Source organism: Gobius niger (assembly GCF_951799975.1).
Source record: "Gobius niger genome assembly, chromosome: 11".
In the NCBI taxonomy this organism is placed as follows: Eukaryota; Metazoa; Chordata; class Actinopteri; order Gobiiformes; family Gobiidae; genus Gobius; species Gobius niger.
In genome coordinates this window covers 13,638,423-13,660,448 of record NC_136862.1, presented here as the reverse complement: position 1 = coordinate 13,660,448, position 22,026 = coordinate 13,638,423, and the positions used below count along the sequence as shown (strand labels likewise).

The following is a 22,026-nucleotide window of genomic DNA, read 5'->3' as shown; positions in this document are numbered from 1 at the left end:
TGGGGATCAAACCTGGGACCTTCTTGCTGTGCTAACCATTGCCCAAACTCAAAATTTCTTCTAGACTTAGACGCGGCACACAGACTAGGGAAGCTTTACACCTTGTTGTGGAGTTTGAATGAAGTTATTGCAGCTTACACATTAAAGCCAGTGACAACCTGTAAATGGCCAATGCAATGAGCACATTCGCATACAAATCCAGCCAGGCACAAGTCCTATCTCTTCTACGCTATGTTAACACAGCTTTTGTAATGCATGCATATTTACTCTTGGTCTGAGCCCATGCTGGTGCTTGTTAGTGTGTTTGGGTAAATGGGAGTCTGGATGTGGCCTGCAGCACTGGGCTCTGGAAAGCACCAGACTGAGCCACAGAGATTTAGACAACAACGGCAGAAAAAAAAATACACTCAACAACACAAACTCTCACACAAGTAGGGCAGGCTCACAGGGAGGGAGACACCCCTCCTCCAGCTGCTATTCTTCACTTCTGGTTATGTCCTCCTCCGCCTTCACACAACACACTAGTCTGGAGATGACTCGAGGTAAGAGCGCACCCTCCTACGATAGGGACCAGTGGTGCACTTTTTATAGCGTGTGTGTAGTTGTTTAAAGTGATTTGTGTCAAAGTGAAGTAATATAGTAAAGAAGTTGCCATGTATTTATAGGGTTGGCAGTTCAATTCCTCATTTGACATAATCCAAGGTGCGTTCTCAATAACAGAATAGAAGAATATACAGCATCACTACTTACAACAAGGGCCTCATCTGGGATAGAGCTGCACAATTAAAGGCACACTGCGTAACATTTTGAACTATACTGTTACCATCAGTACAAAACATGCTCCAAATGACCTGCTCAACACAGAATATGTCATTACAGCAGTTGGTAATCAAAGAATGGATCTGGATGGGGACCTGACCTGTTTAAATCTCAAATTCAGCTGACTTTAGTCAACATCTCCACGGAAACGAGCGAGAGACGCACCCACTCCCGCTAAAGTTACAGTCATATCTTAGGAGAGCTGAGCCGCTCACAGCAAAATCACATGTTTGTTTGTACATTTATGAGGTCTATTTCACTGCTCAAAATATCTGCCATAAAATAAAATCTTGTATTTTAATTACATTTTTGGGGTAAAATTCTACGTGTTGTGGCTTTAACTGCAATCTGATTGAAAACTCGATTTGATCGGTCACAATTAGCAAATACAGTTATTTCAACACAGAGCCTTCATAATAGATTTCATTATGTATAAAACATGCAAACCGTTTGGGTTGAGCTCTACAAACATGACCAAACCTATTACATTTTTCCCATGAACTAAATCTGCTTTCAAGTGAAAAACTAGGGAAGAAAACAGACCTTGCCATGATACGCAGACTTGTTTATGCTGATCTACATTCAAAAACACATATTCAAAGCACTTTCTCCAGGGCTTGTACCCGTTCACCATTGCCTATGCTATTATATTTGAGGATAGATGGTAAGAAATGTTGCCTATGTAAGCGTTTGGGTTTGTGCACACATCAGTGGAGAGGGGCGGAGTAATAAAATAACTCAAATGAAAACTTAATGACCCCTCACCTTTATTAATGGACAGCGGAGTAGACATGCGTGTGCCGGCAGACCCACAACACGCTGGCGCTCGCAGCTGTGCGGAGGGAGCATTAATTGACTTACTGATGACTGGCTAAGCAGCAAAACGACTCTGGATTTTAGTCAAATGAGCCTTAAACACAGCGCAGTGCACCACTTCCCTGGCCTCGGAAATTTATAAATGATACGGAGCACCCACGAGCAAAACGCAGCCCGCAGTGGCCCTATCGCACCTGTGCATGTGTGTGAAAGGAGGATTCATCTCTCCTCACAGATTCTAGTGCTGCTACAATCACACAAGCCGCCACTTATTAATATCGCTCTTTCAAATGCTAATTGGGCTTCATGCATAAATCATAACTTTCGGTTGTTGCTGCAATACTGTGGCAGGCTTTACAGATTTGCAAGCAAGGAAGTTGGACTCTTCAAGATACAGTTCTCCTAATGAGGGCAATTGTTTTGCTGAAGCATCAAACAATGAGTTGTGTCAATGTCAGAAGAACAACTGGCTAGATTCTATTATGATGTTTATATCTCAAGGACATTTCTGAGGAAACGTCACATTGTTGATTCTCTAAATGAATTGACTCGTGTCCCGTGCATTGCAATCTGAAGGTCACAGGTTTGGAACAGGTAGTCGCTGTTGTTGTAGTAGTAGTAGTAGTAGTAATAGTAGTGTCAGTAGTAGTAGTGTCAGTAGTAGTAGTTGCAGTAATAGCAGTAGCAGTAGCAGTAGCAGTAGCAGTAGTAATGTCAGTAGTAGTAGTGTCAGTAGTAGTAGTTGCAGTCAGGCCGGGATCTACAGACAAGCAAAAGGGTGCAGTCATTAAAACCTAATTTTAAAGAATTTCTAAGATGTAGAAGAACTCTGGGAGCGGAATAAAAGCTGATTAGGCAACAACAAAAATATACTTTTCACCTCAGGTTTATTTAGCTTATTGTAGGTATAAACCAAAGTTTATTATCAGTCAATGTTACAGGCTCTATACCTTTATCATTGACTTGTATTGGGTGACACTACCATGACACATTGTACCTAAACTAAATTTAGCACAATGTAATCTGCTTTGTAACAATCTGTAATAACTTATTCCTATGTAGTACATACACAAATGGAATAATGTGTAATACTTGATAGACCCTAACCCTAACCTTAAAAGGACTATACAGAGTTTAAAAAACAAAACAAAAAAGGATTTTCCTCCCCCTACATGTTCCAGCAATGTCCTAATGTGTAGAATGAGCCCAGACCTGTTCACCACAACTGCCTCTAAATCCTGCACTGTCACTCAAAAAGGTGTTAAATCGGGTCCGAATTGCCGTCATGCACGAGCTTAATATAGAAGGCGCAGTTACACGTCAGACCTGAGGTGGCAGTAGTGAGTATAAAATGGCTAACTTGCATCTAGCCCCTTTAAGCCCTAACCCTAAGGATCTCATGTCTTATTATATCATGTACCTCCAACGCCCAAATATATATTATTCCATCATGTTTGTAACTCACATTATTAGATCGCACATTACATTGTACTAAATTTGGGTAGTTTCAAAGAAAGTGTTTCTGCATATTGTAAACTCAGACATTTGTGGAAAAATGATTTGAAGAGTCCTCTTTGTTAACATTTCTGTGACAGTGACCCTGCAAGAGATCCTGAAGGTTGTGAAGGAGGCTGATAAACTCATCTCTGTGAAGAATTGGGATGTTAAAATGTGTAAGAAAGTTAATAATGAGTTTGAACCAATGAACCGTTTTATTTATGTACCTGCTACAGGGTACAGGGCCCTAATATGTATAATAACAATTAGAGTGACTCTGCCCTGAAACTGAAAAACTATCCCTATTTATAGTTTAATATCAATAGCCACAGATAAATCCTTGCTCTCTTTGCCCTTTTGCACATAATGTTACTGTTTACTTGTATGTGCAATGGACAGACACACGCTCACACAGAGTTCAATTAAACCACGACATGGCAAATTGAAACTACTGGTGGGGAGTCGTGATCACTAAAAAGCCTGCCAACTCTCTGCCACTTTAACGGCTTTGATGTGTGTCAGGCGTGCTGTGCTGCAGATGCCGCTCTCTATGCTGCACCCCTCATCACATCAACGTATCAGTGCTCCCGTCCTGACTGAAATCACAAAAATGCATTCCCAAAAATCCAAGCGGGAGGGCATAGAAATCAGAGAGGAATCCTGCAGCGTTCTACCATGTCATGTATGGGGCGCGTGCAGCGTAAAGGAGCCCAGAAGAGATTCATCACACTGTGACAGAGCGCTGAGCCGCTGCCATTTGTCAAAACAAGCTCCTCAGTATCAGCTTAGGCTAAAGTCATTTACACTTGTTTACTAATGACTCGTGAAGGTGAACATTAGTGGACGCTCTGAAACAGTACTTCTCACAACATGGACAAAACATTTGCTTTTAATGAACCACAATAAACAAAAATGGGCATTGTTAGTGAATTGGTAGTTAAAGCAGCATTATGGAACTTTTTAAGCGAAAAAACAAACTTGATATTTGTGCGTAAGACACCTTTTCTGACCAATGGCTGTATGAGCGGTCAACATGGTGCCTTTACTTTCCATCACTGTGGCCTCTACAACTTTCCAGGATCAATTGTTTGGTATGTTTTCTGGTGAGAGGGTTCGTACACTGTGAAAACATATTAGAAACGCTTCGTAGAGGACGCTGTGATGGAAAGCAAAGGCGACATGTTGACCACTCATACAGCCACTATGTCACTAAAAGGTAAAATGTGCACAAATCAAACCTTTTTTTCACATAAAAAGTTCCATAATGCAGCTTTAAATGAAGGATGGATACAAACCGGGAGTGGGGCCAAATTTGGCACGCCGAAACAATTCTGTTGGCCCGCCAGAGAGTGACCTTTTGCGCTGAGTGTGGTTAAAACTCTTCCATTCATTCTCAATGGTAAATATGGATGCAGTACACTGTTTGACCACCAGCGTCAAATTGGGGGCGCTGTTTCACTCCTATTGGAAACACTGTTGTGGTGTCTTGGTATTTATTAATCACAGAGTGTTGTAGCATCAACTTTCAGTTTTCCAACTTTTATTGCAAAGGTTGTCAACATCGACAACAGTAGGCTATATGTTAAAAAAAAAAAGACTTATAAAAGAATTGATGCTGAACTGACACTTTCAAAATAATCGAATGTGGCATTTTCTTTGAGTTAAAGAATGAGGTAAAGTTACTGTAGGTGCTGTATATGCAGGAGACAAAAAGTTTGGACACCCCTGATATAAACAGTGGTCAGGAGTAGTGGTTAAAACAGTGACGAATTCAGCCCGAGTACCAAACTGGATAATACTTTATTGTCAATGCCTTTAGTGCCATTGATGAGTGGTATACATAGAGAGCAGTGCCTAATAGAAACCCATAAGAACTTCTCAATGAAACAGTGAAAGGCCAAACAAGTTATGAAACTGAAACCAGAGACTTTCCTTTTATATGGATGAGAGAATGCGAAGAAAACCGCTCTTCCACAAGTACTACAAGTTCTGACCCCAAAGTAGAACCAGGACAGTCTCTAGAAACTAGCAACAACACCAGAACTTAGAGGGAGAAATCTGACAACAGTTTGAGCACTCCAACATATAACCTTATGTGCGTCAGCGGTGCGTAAAAGCTGTGTGGGGTTCACTACCTGCCAGGAGCTGGAGGGGATCTCCGCGAATTTGCCCAATCCTCCAAAGGTGTAGCATCTGTACATGTGATCCAGGGACTCCGAGCAGTGCCACAGCAGCCCAAAACTCACGGAGTCCTTGTTGCTGTGGCCGTGGTGCTGTGGGTGGTGGTTGTTTCGCAGCTGCTCCTTAACAATCCACGCGGGCGAGATGAAGCTGAAACTACAGACCGCGACCAGAGCGGAGGACAGGAGCACCCAGAAGCAGCCCACGCAGCTGAACATGGTGGTGGTGGTGGTGGTGGTGGCAGCGTGGGGCAAAAAGCCGACCCCAAAACCGACTTCTTCCTCCTCTTCTTCGTCTTCTTCTTCTTTCTTCTCCCGGCTGAGGAGCGGATGCATTTGGAGTTCACACCTTCAAAACTTCAACTTCAGCCCGTGGCCAGAAGCGTGCGCGCATCCCTCCATCATGGATCCACATTCGCGTCCTAAACATGTGCAGACAGGGGGATACAGTAAAACAAAACAAAACAAAAAACTGGGGGGGGAAAAGACGTCCCGAAAGCAGCAGAAGATGGATTTAAGTCATCCGCGCCTTCACAAGTGCCGCGGGATGAGGCCAGATCTGACACATACGCCTAAGAAATTTGTCACACCCAAAAGTGGATGCGCAGTTGTCATAGCAATGCGTGCGTCCGAGGACTTGTTCCGCCAGAGTAGCGCTGCGCCAGGACCAAGAGTGAGGGTGCGTGTCCCGCTGCTCCAGACTCTGCCTCTGAGTGGCTCAACCCCGAGACGCACCGCACTTGCCTCCTGAATTAGTGCGACTGAGGCATGGCTCCACCAAGTTAGAGAGGTTTCATACCGACATTTCCGTCCTACGCCTTCATAATAACAGCACGATGGAGACGGGACTATTTTTTTAGGCAGATGTAATATTAAGAATGGATCGATTATCTGAACTCTCGCCGTGCAGATGTTTTATTTCGTAAATGCGCAAAGCAAATCAATGCGCAAATGTCAAATGCATTTCACAAGGATGCGAAGAGGTTGATGTGACTTCCGGTATTTGTCTGTCAACTCCAAGAAATTGACATGTATTTTGCAGCACATAAAGCGTCTTACATTATTAATGAACAGTGGCCTACGTGTTATCATTGTATGAGTAATGTGTTTTAGGGGACACGCATATATTCTAGAATAATAAGTCATATTTCCTTTAACACACTTTTGTGGAACAGCCCTTCCTTCCTGACCTGTAGTGCATTTTAATGAAATAAAAATAAAGTGAGATGCACTTCACATTTTACTGTCTTAATGATTATGAGTTAAGAACATGTAGGATATAGATTTAGTTGATTATTTTACCTCACGGACACTGCATGATGTGACTCTGGGCAGGAGGGCGCGCCAGCTCCACGTGCTTCAGAAATATCTAACGCAGTTCACTGATAAAACAAACCTGTACATTACGGCCTGAAGCAAAGCAAAGAATCAAACATATTAGCAAACTTTCCCTGACAGAAGTGCACAGGCCAATTGTTCATTCACCTTCTGTTGCGTCTGAAGAGCATTTCCCTGGTGCATTACAAAGTGTTCAACACTGCCACCCCATGGTCAAAGAAATAATTAAAGGGATTTATCTGCACCCATTAAAGCACCAACGACTGTATCAAATGGAAACAAAATCCAGCACGCTCAATTTTCATAATATATGTATTTAAATCATACACATTTTAAATATATTATAGATTAAGTACACATACATATCAGAAAACTTTAGAGGTACATAGTACCAAAGGTTTTTTTCTGGTTCCACATTATGGTAAGGCTTTGATGAAATAAAAATAAGTTGTCTTCCATGAGTGTATTATTCAGTTGCACCATCTAGTAATCACTCAAGTTTGATTCAATAGGATTTACAAATAGACAGTCACTGTATCACCAAAGGAGACTAACAGGAGTATTAGGGATAAACCAGAAATCTACATACATCTTTAGAACATTTATGTCACAAAGCTTGTTTTCAATTACGATCGGAGCGCTCAGTTCATTAGGGAGTATTTCTACAATGCTTTGTGAACGCTCACAAAAGTGACCACCAGGCCAGCAGCTGATTGAAATCATCCATTGTCTTTATGTCCTACAGTAAGTCCTACAGTACAGCACAGCCACAGCAAGCTCCTGTCGCTGAACAGCCAAGGCGACACAACTCCTCCAGGGAAAGGCTGGGGGAGGCAGGTGCAGGTTTTAAAACCATACAGCAACTTCATCTGCTCCAGGAGCGGTGTGGCTGCATCATCTAAAAACGGAATGGTTATAAAAGCTGTGCGGAAGTGACGCTATTGCAACTTCCTCCGCTCGGTCCGACCGACTCTCACACATTTGATAACTTGGCTACAGCCGTGCAGCGGGAGTGCTTCTGATGCGAGCTCTCTTCTGGCTCTATGTTGTGTCCATCTCCAAGGTGACTCTTCAACATCACACTTTGTAAATTCTTGTGTTCCATGATAGTGATAAGAGCTGTAGAGATGCGAGTTCACATTCCCCGAGTGTGCACTGCTCCACTCATAGCCACACATACAGTGCTGTCAGGGGGAGGTTAAGAAGAGAAAAAGCCTTGTTCGATTCGGGAGTGATGCAGGTAATAGCAGGGCAATGTAAAGTCTCTCACTGGCACAACCAATGCTGGACTTTTGGAGTGACTTTGGCTCCTCAGTGGGGTCATAGCTGTAAACAAACAGAAGAGATTCATGTTAATAACTTACAAAGATATTATTCTAATATTACAAAATTAAGTAAAGAAAATGATCAATTTACTGTGCAGGTCTTTTTTTTTTTTTCATATTTTAACAAGATTCTAAATATCGACTCTTTCATGCTCCTCATACAAATACAACTGACCCGCTCCACAGTGCACCGGAGGCAAATCACTTATAACATCTGACTAACCATATAAATGTCTGTGTCGATAGAATAATTTTTGGAATATAACTGACCTTGCATCACATGAATGATCGCATTTTGAGGGACTATTTTCCGCTGCGTAGCTTATACAACCACGAAGCTGATGCTGCTCAAATATAAGGTCTTTAAAATGCAAAATGGTTAAAATTATATCCCTTTAAGTGCAGTGTAGCTAAGACTTTGTAGAGTGCATTGCAGGAGTGGAGATAAATGCCTGCATGACTTCTTGAAACTTTACAACACTTTTTTCCAACAATTAATTGAACCTGTTTTTCACCTGGTTTGTTGGATCGACAGGTATATAGTGTCATATATTTAAGAACCATGTGGGTTAAATTGTCTTCTTTGACAATGCTGCACAGACCGAGCGCGATTCGTCATACCTTTGTGGACTTGACAGGGCTGTCATGGTTACTCTGATGGACAACATCGTTGACGATCATCTTGGCAATTTTCCACGCCATCTCCTCCTGGGCCTTAAGAGCAGCAATCACAAAGTAAAACCCTCATTCTTCGAGCAAAGAGCTGGTGTCAGTTTATTCAATGCCAGTAAAATCTATGTCCTCACCTCGTCAGAGTTGCCTTGAACCCACTTCTTCATAGCTTGAGAAAACATTGACCCTTGAATAGAAAATACACGATTGAACAGCTGATTTAAGGATAACGCCAAGGTCTCAAAAACATGCACAAACTCATTAACTCATTAGATAAACACAAATACACAGAATCTCTTATTAGAACACTTATGTATCAAAAATGTCTTCATTTCATTTTATTTGCAGACGACACCAATATTTTTTGTTTTGGAAAATATATCACTCAACTTCTTGACACAGTGGAAACAGAATTAATGACCCTCAAAAAGTGGTTTGACATCAATAAACTCTCATTAAATATAAATAAGACTAAATTTATGGTATTTAGCAACCGGAAAATAAATCAACCTGTCAAAATTACTATAGACAATGTTCTATGACACTAAATTCTTGGGCGTAATTATTGACAATAAACTACATTGGCAACCCCATGTGGCCCATTTTAAATCCAAAATGTACAGGTCACTTGGAATTTTACATAAAGCTAAACACATGCTATGTCCTAGGTCCTTGCATCTCTTATATAATACGCTGATACTGCCATATATGACGTACTGTGCCTTGATCTCGAATTATCTTCTTCAAAAGTAAGATTAATGACGTAGTAATTCTTATTAGATATTATCCATTCTATCAAGTGTTCTGTTTCTTTTGGTTCGTTCTACAAACATCTATAACAAATGTACCAAGCTGCTGTGTTATGCATTTAAATACTCTTCATGGCAAGTTTTGCTAAGTCTGAAGTTTAAAACTGATGATTGTATCGTTAATAATCTGTATCTGTTCAGCTCAGGAAGGACTTGCTTGTATCAAAAATCAATGTAATCTAGACTTTATAATCTATTATGTTATGTAAATGTATATTGAATTGAACATGGGGTAGGCACTTATAAGCTCATTGCTTCAGCCGACTCCATTTTGAGCATCCACACTGTATGTATTTTGAAAGGTAAAATGAATGTAAAATTGCTCAAAATAAAAAAAGATACACTTTGTGCCAGATTCATGACAGATTTCTTTGTCAAAGCAGCCCTCCGTAAAATTGTAACTTTGTACTACTGCTTTTATAAAATGGATAAACGTATTGTATCTTAATTATTTACAAGAGGCTTTTGGTGAGCAGTAGATGTTAAGCCCCTGCCCGATCGATTAATTCGAGCTTGGTAATGGCACAAGAAGCGAGGTGGACTAGATAACTGTAGCGGCTGTTATGGTTCTGCCTTATTTCAGCACACACTGTTTTCCTATCACAGACAGATTTAATATCTGTGGATAGACTTTCCTGTGAGAAAAATGATGCTAAATATTTTAGTGGGCTCCGAGCTGTTATTAGAGTGAAGGCAGCCACTACATGAAATTTATATTCCACAGAGCAGAGCTTTTCGCTGCATGCGGAATGAGAAGATATTGCAGTTTGAAGGCTCGGACCGGCAGAATAATGAGCCATGAGTCTGACAGGTGAAACAACAGTCGGAGTATCGTTTACCTTTGGATTTCTTCACATCAGGTTCTGGTTCGGCCTCTCTGATGAACTGGCCGAGCTCATTCACCTTTCCAAATGTCATCTTCCTACAGACGAAGAAGCAAAGACCAAAAGACTGACAACAGCTGACAGAACAAACCACCGCCTCAGGCACAAAGATCATATGAGCGGGTGTACATACTGCATTTGTATTAGGAGGCGTAGTCCATAACAGTCATTTAAAACTATGGCAGAACACTACTTTGTCTCACACTAGGGCACATTTATCTATTCAGACGCTGCTTATTGGGTTACGGCTCACCACTCACTGCGAGCAAGCGACTCCTGTTGTCCTACAGTAACTCTCACAATACAGACTTCACATGGCAGGAAGGCAGGTCAGCTATTAAAGTGCACATGATAGGTTTTTAATACTTTTGTAATTAGGATTTTACTGTGGTAAGTGATAATCATAGTTCTACCAGCCAATAAAAAAATTCTCTCTTTTTCTTTTTTTATTTTACTCACTTTTACTTACATTTCTCATTGATTTAACATGGTTGGCATGGCAACAGTTGAAAATATTCACCTCTATATATATGTCACTTCCTGGCCATGTCCAATAAGGAAGTAAAATAATAAACGTCTCAAACCGAGGGAAAGAAGGTAAACCCCTTAACCCCCGCCTTAACAGAGCACATTTTCTCCAGTTCGGCTTTACCCACATCTAAAAGCATCTTAAAAAAAAAATGAGTCAAAACACCGATAAAAACAAGACATAAATGATGATAAAAACGCTGCAAAAAAGCATAAAAAGAGCAACAAAAAAGCAAAATACAGCCTGACAAAAAGGTGACAAAAAACAACAAAACAGGTGAAAAAAAGTGATGAAAAAGCAATAAAACAGGCGACAAACAGGTAGCAAAACGTGACAAACAACAAAACACCTCTAAAAATACAATGAAAAAGTGACATCAAGGCGGTGACAACGCGAAGAAAGACCTTTATATCAGTTTTGTAGGTCAAATGAGATGTTACACTGGCCTATAGGTTGTAAGTCCAGTCGAGGAACTTTTACATTTGGGTAGAACTGGAGAAAATGTGCTCGGTTAAGGCATGGGTTAAGAGGTTAGACACTTTTGCAGAATTTTAAGTATAATTGTATTAACTATGGTTTTACAAACATTGTGTCTAATGTTTCATATGCACTTTGAGCCGACTTTTGTCTTTGCTTACAAGACATTGCATAGAGTTGCAAAGATTCTGCATATATGATCTCTCAGACCAGTAATAAATGCATAAATCATTCAGGGATGTCATGTTTATATCATGTAAGTCACTGGTAAACTGAGTGTACATACCCAGCATATGGTCTCTGGTAAAGCGTCTCAGGGTCCAGGCTGGAAGCGTCCACTGTTATTGCCTCATCAAAGTTTTTCAAGATCTTTATGGCCGCCTTCTTAGCACCTTGCTGAATATACACACAAGCACACTATTATTTAGTCACACTCCTCCTTCATTTCATCCCACTATTCCTAATGAAGTGGTTTTGACATTAATAACATGTAACATGTAACAGCAGTAAATGCCAGAGGGTCAAAGGGCGCCGCCTGAACGTAGGTTCACCTGAGTCTGAGAGCCTTCACTGGTGCTCGAACGCTCGCCGTCTGCCGACCCGCCTTGACCCGAAGAGCCGGCATTAACAAACTCATCTGCCCGCACAGAGTTGATGAGGTCGCTCAGGTATTTGTAGTAAAGGTTACTGGAGATGAAGCCTGGCATGTAGACCTGGACATGGGCACAACACGCAGAAATGAGCATCCGGATGTATTTCCAGGCACAAGTTGCAAAGGTTCGCTGCCGACCTTCATGCTTAGTTTGATTTTGGTCACTTTCAATTACTACAAGCCATGACAGCCACATTACACAGTGCAGTAATAGGATCATTTATCAGAAATTTGACTCGTAAACCTTTCGGAGGATCAAAGTTTAAGAGAAGCAGTCAAGCAGCTAATAAAACAAAACACCAATTAACAACATTTAACAGCTCGCTCCTCATTAAGGGTGCAACGTTTTTCTTGTAAAATCATGCTCAAATTGGCTTACGAATGTTGGGGAAAATAGTTTATTCCTAACGAGCCCGAGAGCTGTCAAGATGGACTGGAGACTCTGCATGTCTGGAACATTGTGGTAGTTTGACCATTCAAGTCTGTCTGTTGCCTCCATTGTTATAATTATCTATCTATAAGTTAACTTAACCACAAAGAAATGTCACGAATGTCACAGAATATACCTCAGCCATTAGAGCTAACAAACCTAAAGCCACTTTATATTCTTCTCTGTATTGAGTCCCGGCAATTTGAGCAATGGCAGCTCATCTGTTGAAGTCGGCATTTGTGATTTGTTCATCACCGTGCAGAAACGGTTGTTTGGAAATAATCAGGTCCAGTTGTTGTAACAGATAAGCTCTAGACATTTATTTGGAAATCTGCACACCACTTCCTCCAAATGCCAATTTTCGAGGGTGTGATGTCGTTTGTAAAAGTCCCATGTCACATTTTTTTACACCTATTTTTGTTTATCTTTCTAGGTCTTTTAATTTTGTTTGGCCTGACCTTCTCCATAGTTGTCCAGGCTTGTCTAAGAGGAGTGGTGAAGCAGTCGGGTAGAGGCCCTCCCTCTCTGCATATGTTCGACTCTATCTCCATCCGCACAGAGTCATCAAAGCCGAGGGGATTTGTGGCCTGGAGTGAGAAATATCTGCAGGACCAAAACCAATGTCACTGTTTGTATATAACAGACGGTTTATCGAGAGTAATGGGTTCATACTTGTCATAGAGTATCATGGCGTCGTTCTGCGCCTCTTGTCCATCGTACTGGCCCTTCTTAGCAGCTAATTGGTTTTGGAAGTTGTCCGCGGCCAGCCAGAACTGCAGCACATTCATGGCCTCCTCTTTTTCCATATACTGCAAATGACAAAAAGGACACAAAATGCTTATAACAGAGGTTTCTTAGGTGGAAAGTGGTTGATAAGACTTTATTGATCTCAAATGGACTACTACTGTACTACTAATGTATCACTGCAGAAGATATGACAGAGGCATGTAAGTAAAAGAAAGTATCAGAGAGTCCACTCACCTCTGAGAAGTAAAAGAGCGCTGACTCGCAGAAAAGGATGTCAGCCAAAAACACGGAGCCACTCGTTAACACTTCAATCTGGTATTTACAGAAATGGTGGCTCCATAAGAACTCATTAAAGTGCCTGCAGGGAAGCAAGTGGCAGCGTCAGTGTGAACCTAGCTGTCACCGTGGGTATTTAGAGGTTATGTTACAAATGACATGCTGTAATCTGAATGTCAACAGATGAAGGAGCCGAACATGAATCAGCACAAACTCACTGTTGCTCCATGATGTTGAATACGACAGACTGTGCAATGACAAAGCTATTGGGGTCCACCAGGCCGTCTTCACCACATATCTTTGCTAGAAACAAAAGGAAAGAACAATGTTTAGCTGTTAGCGGATAGTGTACTATTTCAATGTTACACAGTTCTTACCGACAATGTCGTTTCTGACTTGTTCTGTGATGGGAATGGGCCGAGCAGCATCTGGAGAGACGTACTTAGTAAAGATTGTAACAGCATCTTTTTCTATACCTGAAGAAAAATAACATGTTAGGATGTTATTGACCACGAGATGCTTGTGGTGTGCGTGAGTCAGAGTCGAGAGCATACTTTTCATGAGTTTTTCGGAGATGTCCCGCAGCGTGCTGTTGGCCTGGCCCTTGAAGGGGCTGCCTGTCTTTGAGGACATGTTCTTGCTTGGTGTTTCAGCTCGAGGTGTGCCTGGCCTCAGTCCGGTCTCTGAGCTGGACGACCCTCGTCGCTCCCACTGCGCTGTGAGGCTGTCGTTGCTATTGTGGTGTGTGAGTGTGTTAGCTGCAGCTTGTGCGAGCTCAGACGGGTCAGAGGAGTCTGGGGAGGTGGGGACAGGCTCAGCCAGAGAGCTGTGTTTGACAGAGTTCAGACTGTGAGCGCGAACCCGTGACCAGCTGGTGGAGCGGAAACTCTCTGCCTCCTGCCAGAAGCGAACCAGGTGATCCGCTCCTCGCAGCACCATGAAGTTCATGTAGTGAGGCATGGCCACATTGTCCCGAAGAACCTGGTCCACGGTCTTAGACAGTCGAGAGCGGGTCTCCTGCGGCTGGTAGTTTACACTGGAGTGACCTACAACACATGGAAAACACACGTGTCAAATTCATCTGCATAAGTCAAAGCATTGAACATACAAATACAAATGTTAGACAAATCTACACAAAATATAAGACAGAAAAGATGAGCCTTTATTGATCTCATAATGGAGGAATTTACTTGTAACATTCAGCTCTCAGAAACACTCAGGGTGTGCTAAGAGGCAGGAAATGTGAAAAAAAAAAAATATTAAGATAAGATAGCCTTTATTAATTATATTATGATATGGTAAATTGTGATTGTGCTTATATACAATGACTACCAAGAACTTTGTGGGGACAAGAAGTGTAAACAGTAAATAATAAGGTAAACAGACTATAACAAAAAATGTTATAAATAAAATAAAAAATATATATATATAATATACAAAAGTATAACTAAACTCAAGTGAGTGATAGTCCTTTCACAATAGCTGTGTAGCATGTATGTAGTATGTGAGGCTACACTGTGAACGGACGCATTGATCCGAAAACAAATGATGCTTTCATTACACAAACTTTTTTTCAAAGGAAAATAACTTCTTGGCAATAAATTCTCAACATCATCATTTCAATTCCTTACTCCTCCTATAGTATACCACCTAAAATGAATGATACAAATCCTTAATCTTCACAGTCTCAAAAAACACTACTAGTTGGAAACTACTAGTTGGAAGTTGGAAAGACATATCTATCCATCAGAGGCTTATCACTAACAGATGCCCAGTGTTTCAGGCTGCAGCACAGGTTTCTCCACCTTTGACTCACCCACTATTCTCTGAGCAACTTGCCTGAGCAGCTCCAACTCCTTTCAGTGAATGGGGCAGACCGTGTTTTTGTCACCTCTAATTATAGAGTATTGTTGATTAAAAAAAACAGCAGAGTTTCAATTGACTTTGTGTAACTGTGTCAACATTCCTCAGCTGAAATGTTTAACAAGCTTCTTCCTGGGCAGTCAAAGCACCTCAGATTAATTGCGGAGTGTTTGCCTCTTGCACAAGACATGCAGTAGAGTAGACTGTCGATGAAGAAACTTTGCAAAGGAAGCGTCACTATAACCACAACAAGGATCTATTCAGGGTATGCAGGTAATGTCACCGCAGAGCAACAACATGGCAACAGAGTGTGTGATGACTGTGATCAAACTGAATGGAGGCGGCTTACCCAGATCTCCAAAGTGCGCCGCCTCCATGTGGCTGGGCTGTTTCTTGAGGATAGCGGTGCGTCCCCGCGCGAACGAGTCCATGTTTGCGGAGATGGCGCTGATGGCCACATGGCTGGGTCCCGACACGTCCTGGGGGGCATTGTGGTTCTTCGGTCCAAGAGAAGGAGAGTGTGGGCTGACTGGGGCTGTTCATGGACAAAAAAAAGGATATAAACACGTGCAAGAACCTGCTAGGGATTGCAGTTCCTTTTGATAGTGATATTTGATTGTTTTTAATAATAAGATAAAAATCAATCTGACTGAAAATGACAACAAAAACTACAAATAAACTTGCCTTGTACTGTATTGCCTAACATTACAAACATCAACAATCTGGAATGCGTAGCAAAGGCCTGAAAAAGACTGGACTCGTGTTGTGATGGCCCAGGCGCCCTCACGGTGACTTGTATGAAAAGTGCTTTACAGAGTCAGGTTTTGAAAGGGCTCTCAGTGAGTAGAGCCTCGAGCGAGACACTTTTCTTCACAGTTAAACTTTATACGAGGATGCTCTTTCTGTGCTCTTTTAGCGGCTTGAGGTCATAACTTCAGATCATGTGACACATTGCAGCAATGAATCAACCAGAATAGTATAGAACACAAATATATCGAAACAGGGTTGTACTAGATATGATGAGGTCATATTCTCACCTCTGTTTACTTTTGCATCTGCCACTTTTTCTGGTTCTTTGGTTTTGGCTGCAACGAAAGAAGAGAGCACCATTGTAACAACAAGCGCATTATGAATCACATCATACAATAACGGGTGGAACCAAGGGGCTTGAGATGAAGAGGGACAAGGCGGGGGTCCAGAACAAACATACTATCCAGTTACACCATGACATCATCAGGACATACTAGACAACCTATAGTGCTTGAAAATGCTGGCATTATTTACAGTCGACCTGTTGTTGCCACACATGCTGCCACTGATGATGATATAGAAACTTTTTAAAGCGGGTATGCACATGCGTTATTTTTATTCTAAGCAGAACCATCATCATTCCAAAGAGTAACACTTCCATAACTCAATAGTGCTACACAAAATCAAATATAAATTGTGCCTTCACTATGGCACCACAAGCAGAAAGAGCTCCAAGAAATACAGGGAAGATGGGATATTTTCTGGACCTACAGTTTTACTAGATCAATACAAGCCCAGAAGTTTTAACATGTTTTAAATGAACACATTTTTATAATATCTGCCAACTTTGTGACTGAAAGCTGATCCCATCTACTCAAGAAAGCACTCACTTCCTGTCTGTCTTGAGTGTCACTACATCACTGCACTACACTGTAGTTGTGTTTCCTCTTTTGGGAGTCCTGCTGTGTCAGCTGCTTTAAACACAGGGGTCTATAAAGAAACACACTACTTTCCATTTCCCCAAAGAGTGAACTCCTTGATAGTTCTGATGGTAGCGACTCCCAGCGACATTCTTGACCCTGCTTCACCCTTTGATCCTGAATGAACTGGCGATATCAGGGGTGTTTTAATAAGCCAGGAAACGTGGGTGTAAAGGCAACACGACTAGATGGTTTTACAAATCACAGCTTCCAGCAGCTTCTGATGGTAAAACCCATTGAACCAGGTTCGTCTGCTGGATGGAGGGAGACTGCAGCTCCATCAATCTATCCAGCCAGTTCATAGTGAGACGATGCAGACGCAAATAATAGATAACTCTGTAGGTTATATAGCTAACAAAAACACGCGACAGTATATGAATGTAGTGTTTTTTTATACCGTTAGGTAAGATAAGAAAAGAAACCCGCAAGGCCAGTGCTAAGCTAGCAGTCTCGGAGCAGTGGCATTAGTAGCAAAGTGCAGATAAACCATAAACAAAGTAAGCCCTGTGCTCGTGTCCACTTTCCTGGCAGACGCTGTCCAGTTATTTACATCTGATCTCTGGGCCGAGCCGCCGTTGACGTTGCAGCTTTCTCCCACAGAGCTTCCTTACCTTTCCTCTTGAAAAACGACATGACGGCGCTCGAACTTGGGACCTTCCCTCAGCTCACAGACACCGCCCCCTAAAACCACGGGGCCCTTCATTCAACTGCATCTGTCCCGCAAACTCCCGGCCGACAACAGATCGGTGCTTCAGCCCGGCTCCGCGCTGTCAAATTGAAAATTTCTCCGAATCCAAATCCAGCTCCGCGGCCATATTGTCAATAGACGTCTAACTTCCGGTACAGTGCGGCAGTAGCATTGTGGGAAATGGTGTGTGAAGGAGCTGCGGACGCAAGAGGGCGCTGTTGGATGCAGAACAGCTGACTGTAGGGCTGGTTAAATATTTTTTGGATTAAGACATAACCCCAGCTGTAAATCAATCTTATGTAAATAAAGCTGTAAATGTATTGTATTGGCCTAGTGCTAACACAGTTGAAAGAATCCAGTGGGGGTAAGATGAGCCACTTTTTTGCTTTGGTGGTGGTTGTGTAAAAACAGTATAAAATAGATACATTCATACATTTTGTGATGTTTTCTCGTTGTTTGCATCTTTTAGATAGGTCTTGGGGTAACTTGAACCACCAAATTTAAAGGTGAAATTAATACTAAACATCATTAAGTCTTATTTTTTACACTTTAATGAAAAAAATCTGATAATATTTTTCTTTTCATGCACACCATCTGTAGATTATGCAATTGTGTCTCTAAAAACCCACAAATAATTGTATGTAATATTTCATTTAATTTGCTTGTCTCTAGTAGACCCAGCTCTACCAATGCAAAAACTATAGAATTGTCCGTTAACATTTTCTGTAGTTTGTTATTCATTGTTTCTTATGGAGCAGAGTTAAAAATTAACTATTATTATCAATTAACAAAAATGACCGACTAACATGAGGGGGAAAAATTTGCCAAGATGTAGTTGTTTTTTTTGTGGTGATCGTTTTTGTGATCAGACCAAAAATTCACCTTGAGTCGTGAAAAACACTTTCATAAAAAGTTGAGTTATTTTACAGCCTTTTTTTCTTTCTTTTTTTATCTGGCAAGTTAAAATCATGTAAAAATCTAATCTAGAATCTAATATAAAAACAAAAATGTTTTATTCTCAAAATATAAGGGCTATTCTTACTCACTTACCCCACTCTCTCACCCCTATTTTCAATTTCAACAGCATATCCATCTTGTGCATGTAATCAAACATTGTTTTATGCATTATTTACAAGTCAAATGCCAGATATGAAAATATGAAATGAATATGAAACCCTTATTTGCTATGTTGTAATTTTTATTTCCAAAATGTAGATTATTTTCAAAGTGTGCAAATCAATACTTCTTTTTTTACTATAATGAATACAGAATTGGTTCTCAAGTGGTATATGCTCCGGGACTCACCATCAGTCTATTAGGACAAATAAAAATATTGACTCAAACTTTAACATTTTGTGCATGTCCCCATAGATTGAGTTGTTCCCCAACATTTATGTCCAACAAACTTCTTCGTCCTTCTAAGAAATACCCCGAGTCCCCCCTACCCCAAGAATGCTGTAGATCTAGAGAGAAATCATATTGAACTGTTGTTTATAAAAATAATAAACAACAGTCATACCTTCTGACTGCAAAGTGACATTTAAAGAGCTTACCTGTGGAAATATCTAATCTAAAATAACTCTAACAAGTGCCCTGTGAGGTCCCTGTGTCCCTGACTGGGAAACAAGCCAAGTGCCCGGAACATGGATGACTCTCACCCACATATACACAACGATTAAGACGACTTTTCAACAGTCATTTTGGCAAAGTCTTCTGAAATGATCGAGCGGCCCATATTTTGGTGCCAAGTCTGACCAACCAGTTGAGAACCACTGGCACACAGGCACTAATCGATTGAAACAACAACAGGACAATTAAATCTAACAGTGAAAGTCATTATTTAGGCAATGTATAATAAGTCATGGTTTTCTTAATCTCGTCCAACCCCATGTGTCTCCGTAGGCCTGTCTATGCGGTACACGTATTCTGCAGGCAGGAAGTAACCCACGTACTCCACAATGTCCGGGGTTGTGTCGATGTAGTAGTGGCCTCCTTCTCCATGATGGCTGAAGAGGTGAGTGTGCTCCACCCTCAAGTCTAAACCCTGGGCACAAAGGCAATAAAGTCTCACAATTTCATTCAAATAATATCAAACGGTTGTGTTATTAGTATGTATGGAAGTATAGAGTGAATGAATAATGCCATGTATAGCGCTATATAAAACCAATGCATTATTATTATAAAATCAAATGTTTCTGGACTCACTGGGTCCTTGGACACAAGCACTGACTGGCAGATGAGTGGAGCGTTGACCTCGAAATGCTTCAGCCAGTTGTTGACGTCATCATCAGTGTTTAGTGGGCAAACTGAGAACTCTCTAGGCTGATGGAAACAACAGTGTCAAAAGTCAGTGGAGAATTGTTCCATATGTTGGATATTATTGTCTGTATTATAGATGGATATTCACCATAATGTGGATTTTAGCTTTCCCCTTTTGTATGACAAAAGTTCCCCCTAGAGCGATGCTTTTGTCAGGGTAGTGCCCTTCAAGAGTCTTTCGTAATGCGGTCACAAAGCTTTGTTCTCCTGTCCGCTGCTTGGCCCGGACCTCTATGACCTGTCAGAGAGTTTCTTTGTTAATGTTTATTATCCCAATAGACGGTTTAAAGTTCAGCCATGACACAAATATTTTGTTAGTTTATATGTAACCCTGAAAGGTACAGCTAATAATGACTTGCATATTTCAGACACAAAGTGAGCATTGTCATTATTATTTTATATTTACCTTCCCAGGTTTCCCTTCACAGGCATAAAGATTGGCCATTAAACCAAAATGACAGTCTGAGAATTTGTCACTGTACTTTTCTTGGAGACACTGGCCATTACTTGGATTAATTGATGAGAAGTAGCTGCCATTGACAGCAGGTCTTCCCTCCACCTCAGTCAGAACAAGGGGCATCATCTGTGGAGAGATTGTAAGAAATGTTCAAACATAGACTTGTAATTTGTCACTGCACTTCAGTCTACTGACCTCAGCGTTCATCCCTACTACTCGGGAAGCAACAGCCCCTGCACCAAGTAAAAAGCCTCCAGGAAGTTCCACTTCTTTTGAAATTACATTCATGTCATATTCCTGTAATAAGCAGTGGATATATATCAGAATTCATTGCCAGTCCTTTTCCACAGTGTCTAAGTTCTAACCTTTTCCTTTTTGGCAAGAGGGACCAGATAAGGAACACCACCGACATCAGTGATACGAGGCTTTCCACATAAGCCTGAAAGAAAAACACTTTTACACAGTCTAAATGTCTCCCCGTCCAGCTCAATTTCCCGATAATGTAATGCATTTCATAACTAACAGTGCCTAATAGTCCTAAGAGAGTCAGAAATCCCTAAATCAGCATTTACCTTTGACAGGAAACTGAAATGGCTCTTTGGTCAGATCTGGACATTCAACCACACTGACTTGTACTTCTGCAAAGTTAGTTTGCAGTCCTGATTGCAAAACTGTAAAGATAAATACCACATAGCATTACTTAATCAGCAGCTTGACATGCAGATGGAATCATGGAAAGTTTATGCAAAGACATACATCAGACAGTAATACTTACCAACGCATAGCTCTTCCAAGGCTGGAACATGCAGCTGAACTTTCTCTGTTTTACTCATATCTGCCCTGACTGGAGGATTCGTTGGGGCGAAATATAAATGTGAGTGGGTTGTGCAGGAATCAGGAGCTGTGCAGAAAGTTGCTCTCTGCGACCAGGGTCTAGAAGGTAAACAAAGATTTAACTTGAACAAGATGTTTCTATTGCTTTGGACCTTAGGCAAAATGACTCGCGTGGTAACAGTTATTTGATTTTGGTTGATTTTTTTGCGTGTAAATGTGAGATCATAACATGTGATAAAATAATGATACTCTAGTGTACAGAAACAGTAATTTCAATCGATAATCTTAAATGAAAAATATCTAAGAGCGAACGACAACACAAAGACGGAAGTTTGATGCATCCTCTATTTAACGACGCCCTTTTACTCTTTGGTGTTTGGTCACATGACCTACAATCACTTCCTGTTAAACACAAAATCAAACATGTGCAGCCGTAGCTTGTAGAATTTATATTTTTATTTCGTACAAAGGAAGGAACTGACAAACTGTATTGTAGGTTTACTTATTTTGTGCTTGTTTTAATGATAAGACCGCTGTGGGATACTTTATATCAACAAGCACGTCTCAGATTAGCGTCTTCCTTCTTCACCAATGAGATTTCAACTATCAACAAAGCCAAGGCATGCTCACCTTTGTAGTTGTTGGAGGACTGCATATGTTTTTACAAAGATTATGTGCATAAGT

The 22,026-nt window shown here is 41.1% G+C and overlaps 3 protein-coding genes across 3 annotated transcripts in view; all 3 read right to left on the bottom strand.

Annotated features, from left to right (window-relative positions):
* Positions 1-6,098, bottom strand: part of lhfpl7 (LHFPL tetraspan subfamily member 7) — a 165,064-nt gene extending 158,966 nt beyond the window's left edge. The window contains exon 1 of the mRNA XM_079566180.1: positions 5,268-6,098. Within this exon, the coding sequence (XP_079422306.1) occupies positions 5,268-5,648 (381 nt within the window). The 5' untranslated portion in view covers positions 5,649-6,098. The remainder of the gene's footprint in view (positions 1-5,267) is intronic.
* An 846-nt stretch (positions 6,099-6,944) lies between these two features.
* Positions 6,945-17,878, bottom strand: akap10 (A kinase (PRKA) anchor protein 10). Its single transcript, XM_079566150.1, has 15 exons — positions 17,656-17,878; positions 16,352-16,399; positions 15,664-15,849; positions 14,006-14,497; positions 13,829-13,927; positions 13,670-13,754; positions 13,410-13,533; positions 13,101-13,237; positions 12,887-13,031; positions 11,898-12,059; positions 11,633-11,742; positions 10,296-10,378; positions 8,782-8,834; positions 8,597-8,689; positions 6,945-7,976 (listed from the first exon to the last, which is right to left on the bottom strand). Exons 1-15 carry the CDS (start codon positions 17,675-17,677, stop codon positions 7,971-7,973), a joined length of 1,845 nt encoding a protein of 614 aa, XP_079422276.1. The 5' UTR covers positions 17,678-17,878; the 3' UTR covers positions 6,945-7,970.
* Positions 17,879-19,360: 1,482 nt separating this feature from the next.
* Positions 19,361-21,449, bottom strand: cUnh11orf54 (chromosome Un C11orf54 homolog). Its single transcript, XM_079567042.1, has 8 exons — positions 21,284-21,449; positions 21,081-21,179; positions 20,874-20,947; positions 20,704-20,805; positions 20,458-20,634; positions 20,140-20,289; positions 19,938-20,054; positions 19,361-19,776 (listed from the first exon to the last, which is right to left on the bottom strand). Exons 1-8 carry the CDS (start codon positions 21,339-21,341, stop codon positions 19,603-19,605), a joined length of 951 nt encoding a protein of 316 aa, XP_079423168.1. The 5' UTR covers positions 21,342-21,449; the 3' UTR covers positions 19,361-19,602.
* Between the last annotated feature and the right edge of the window lie 577 nt (positions 21,450-22,026).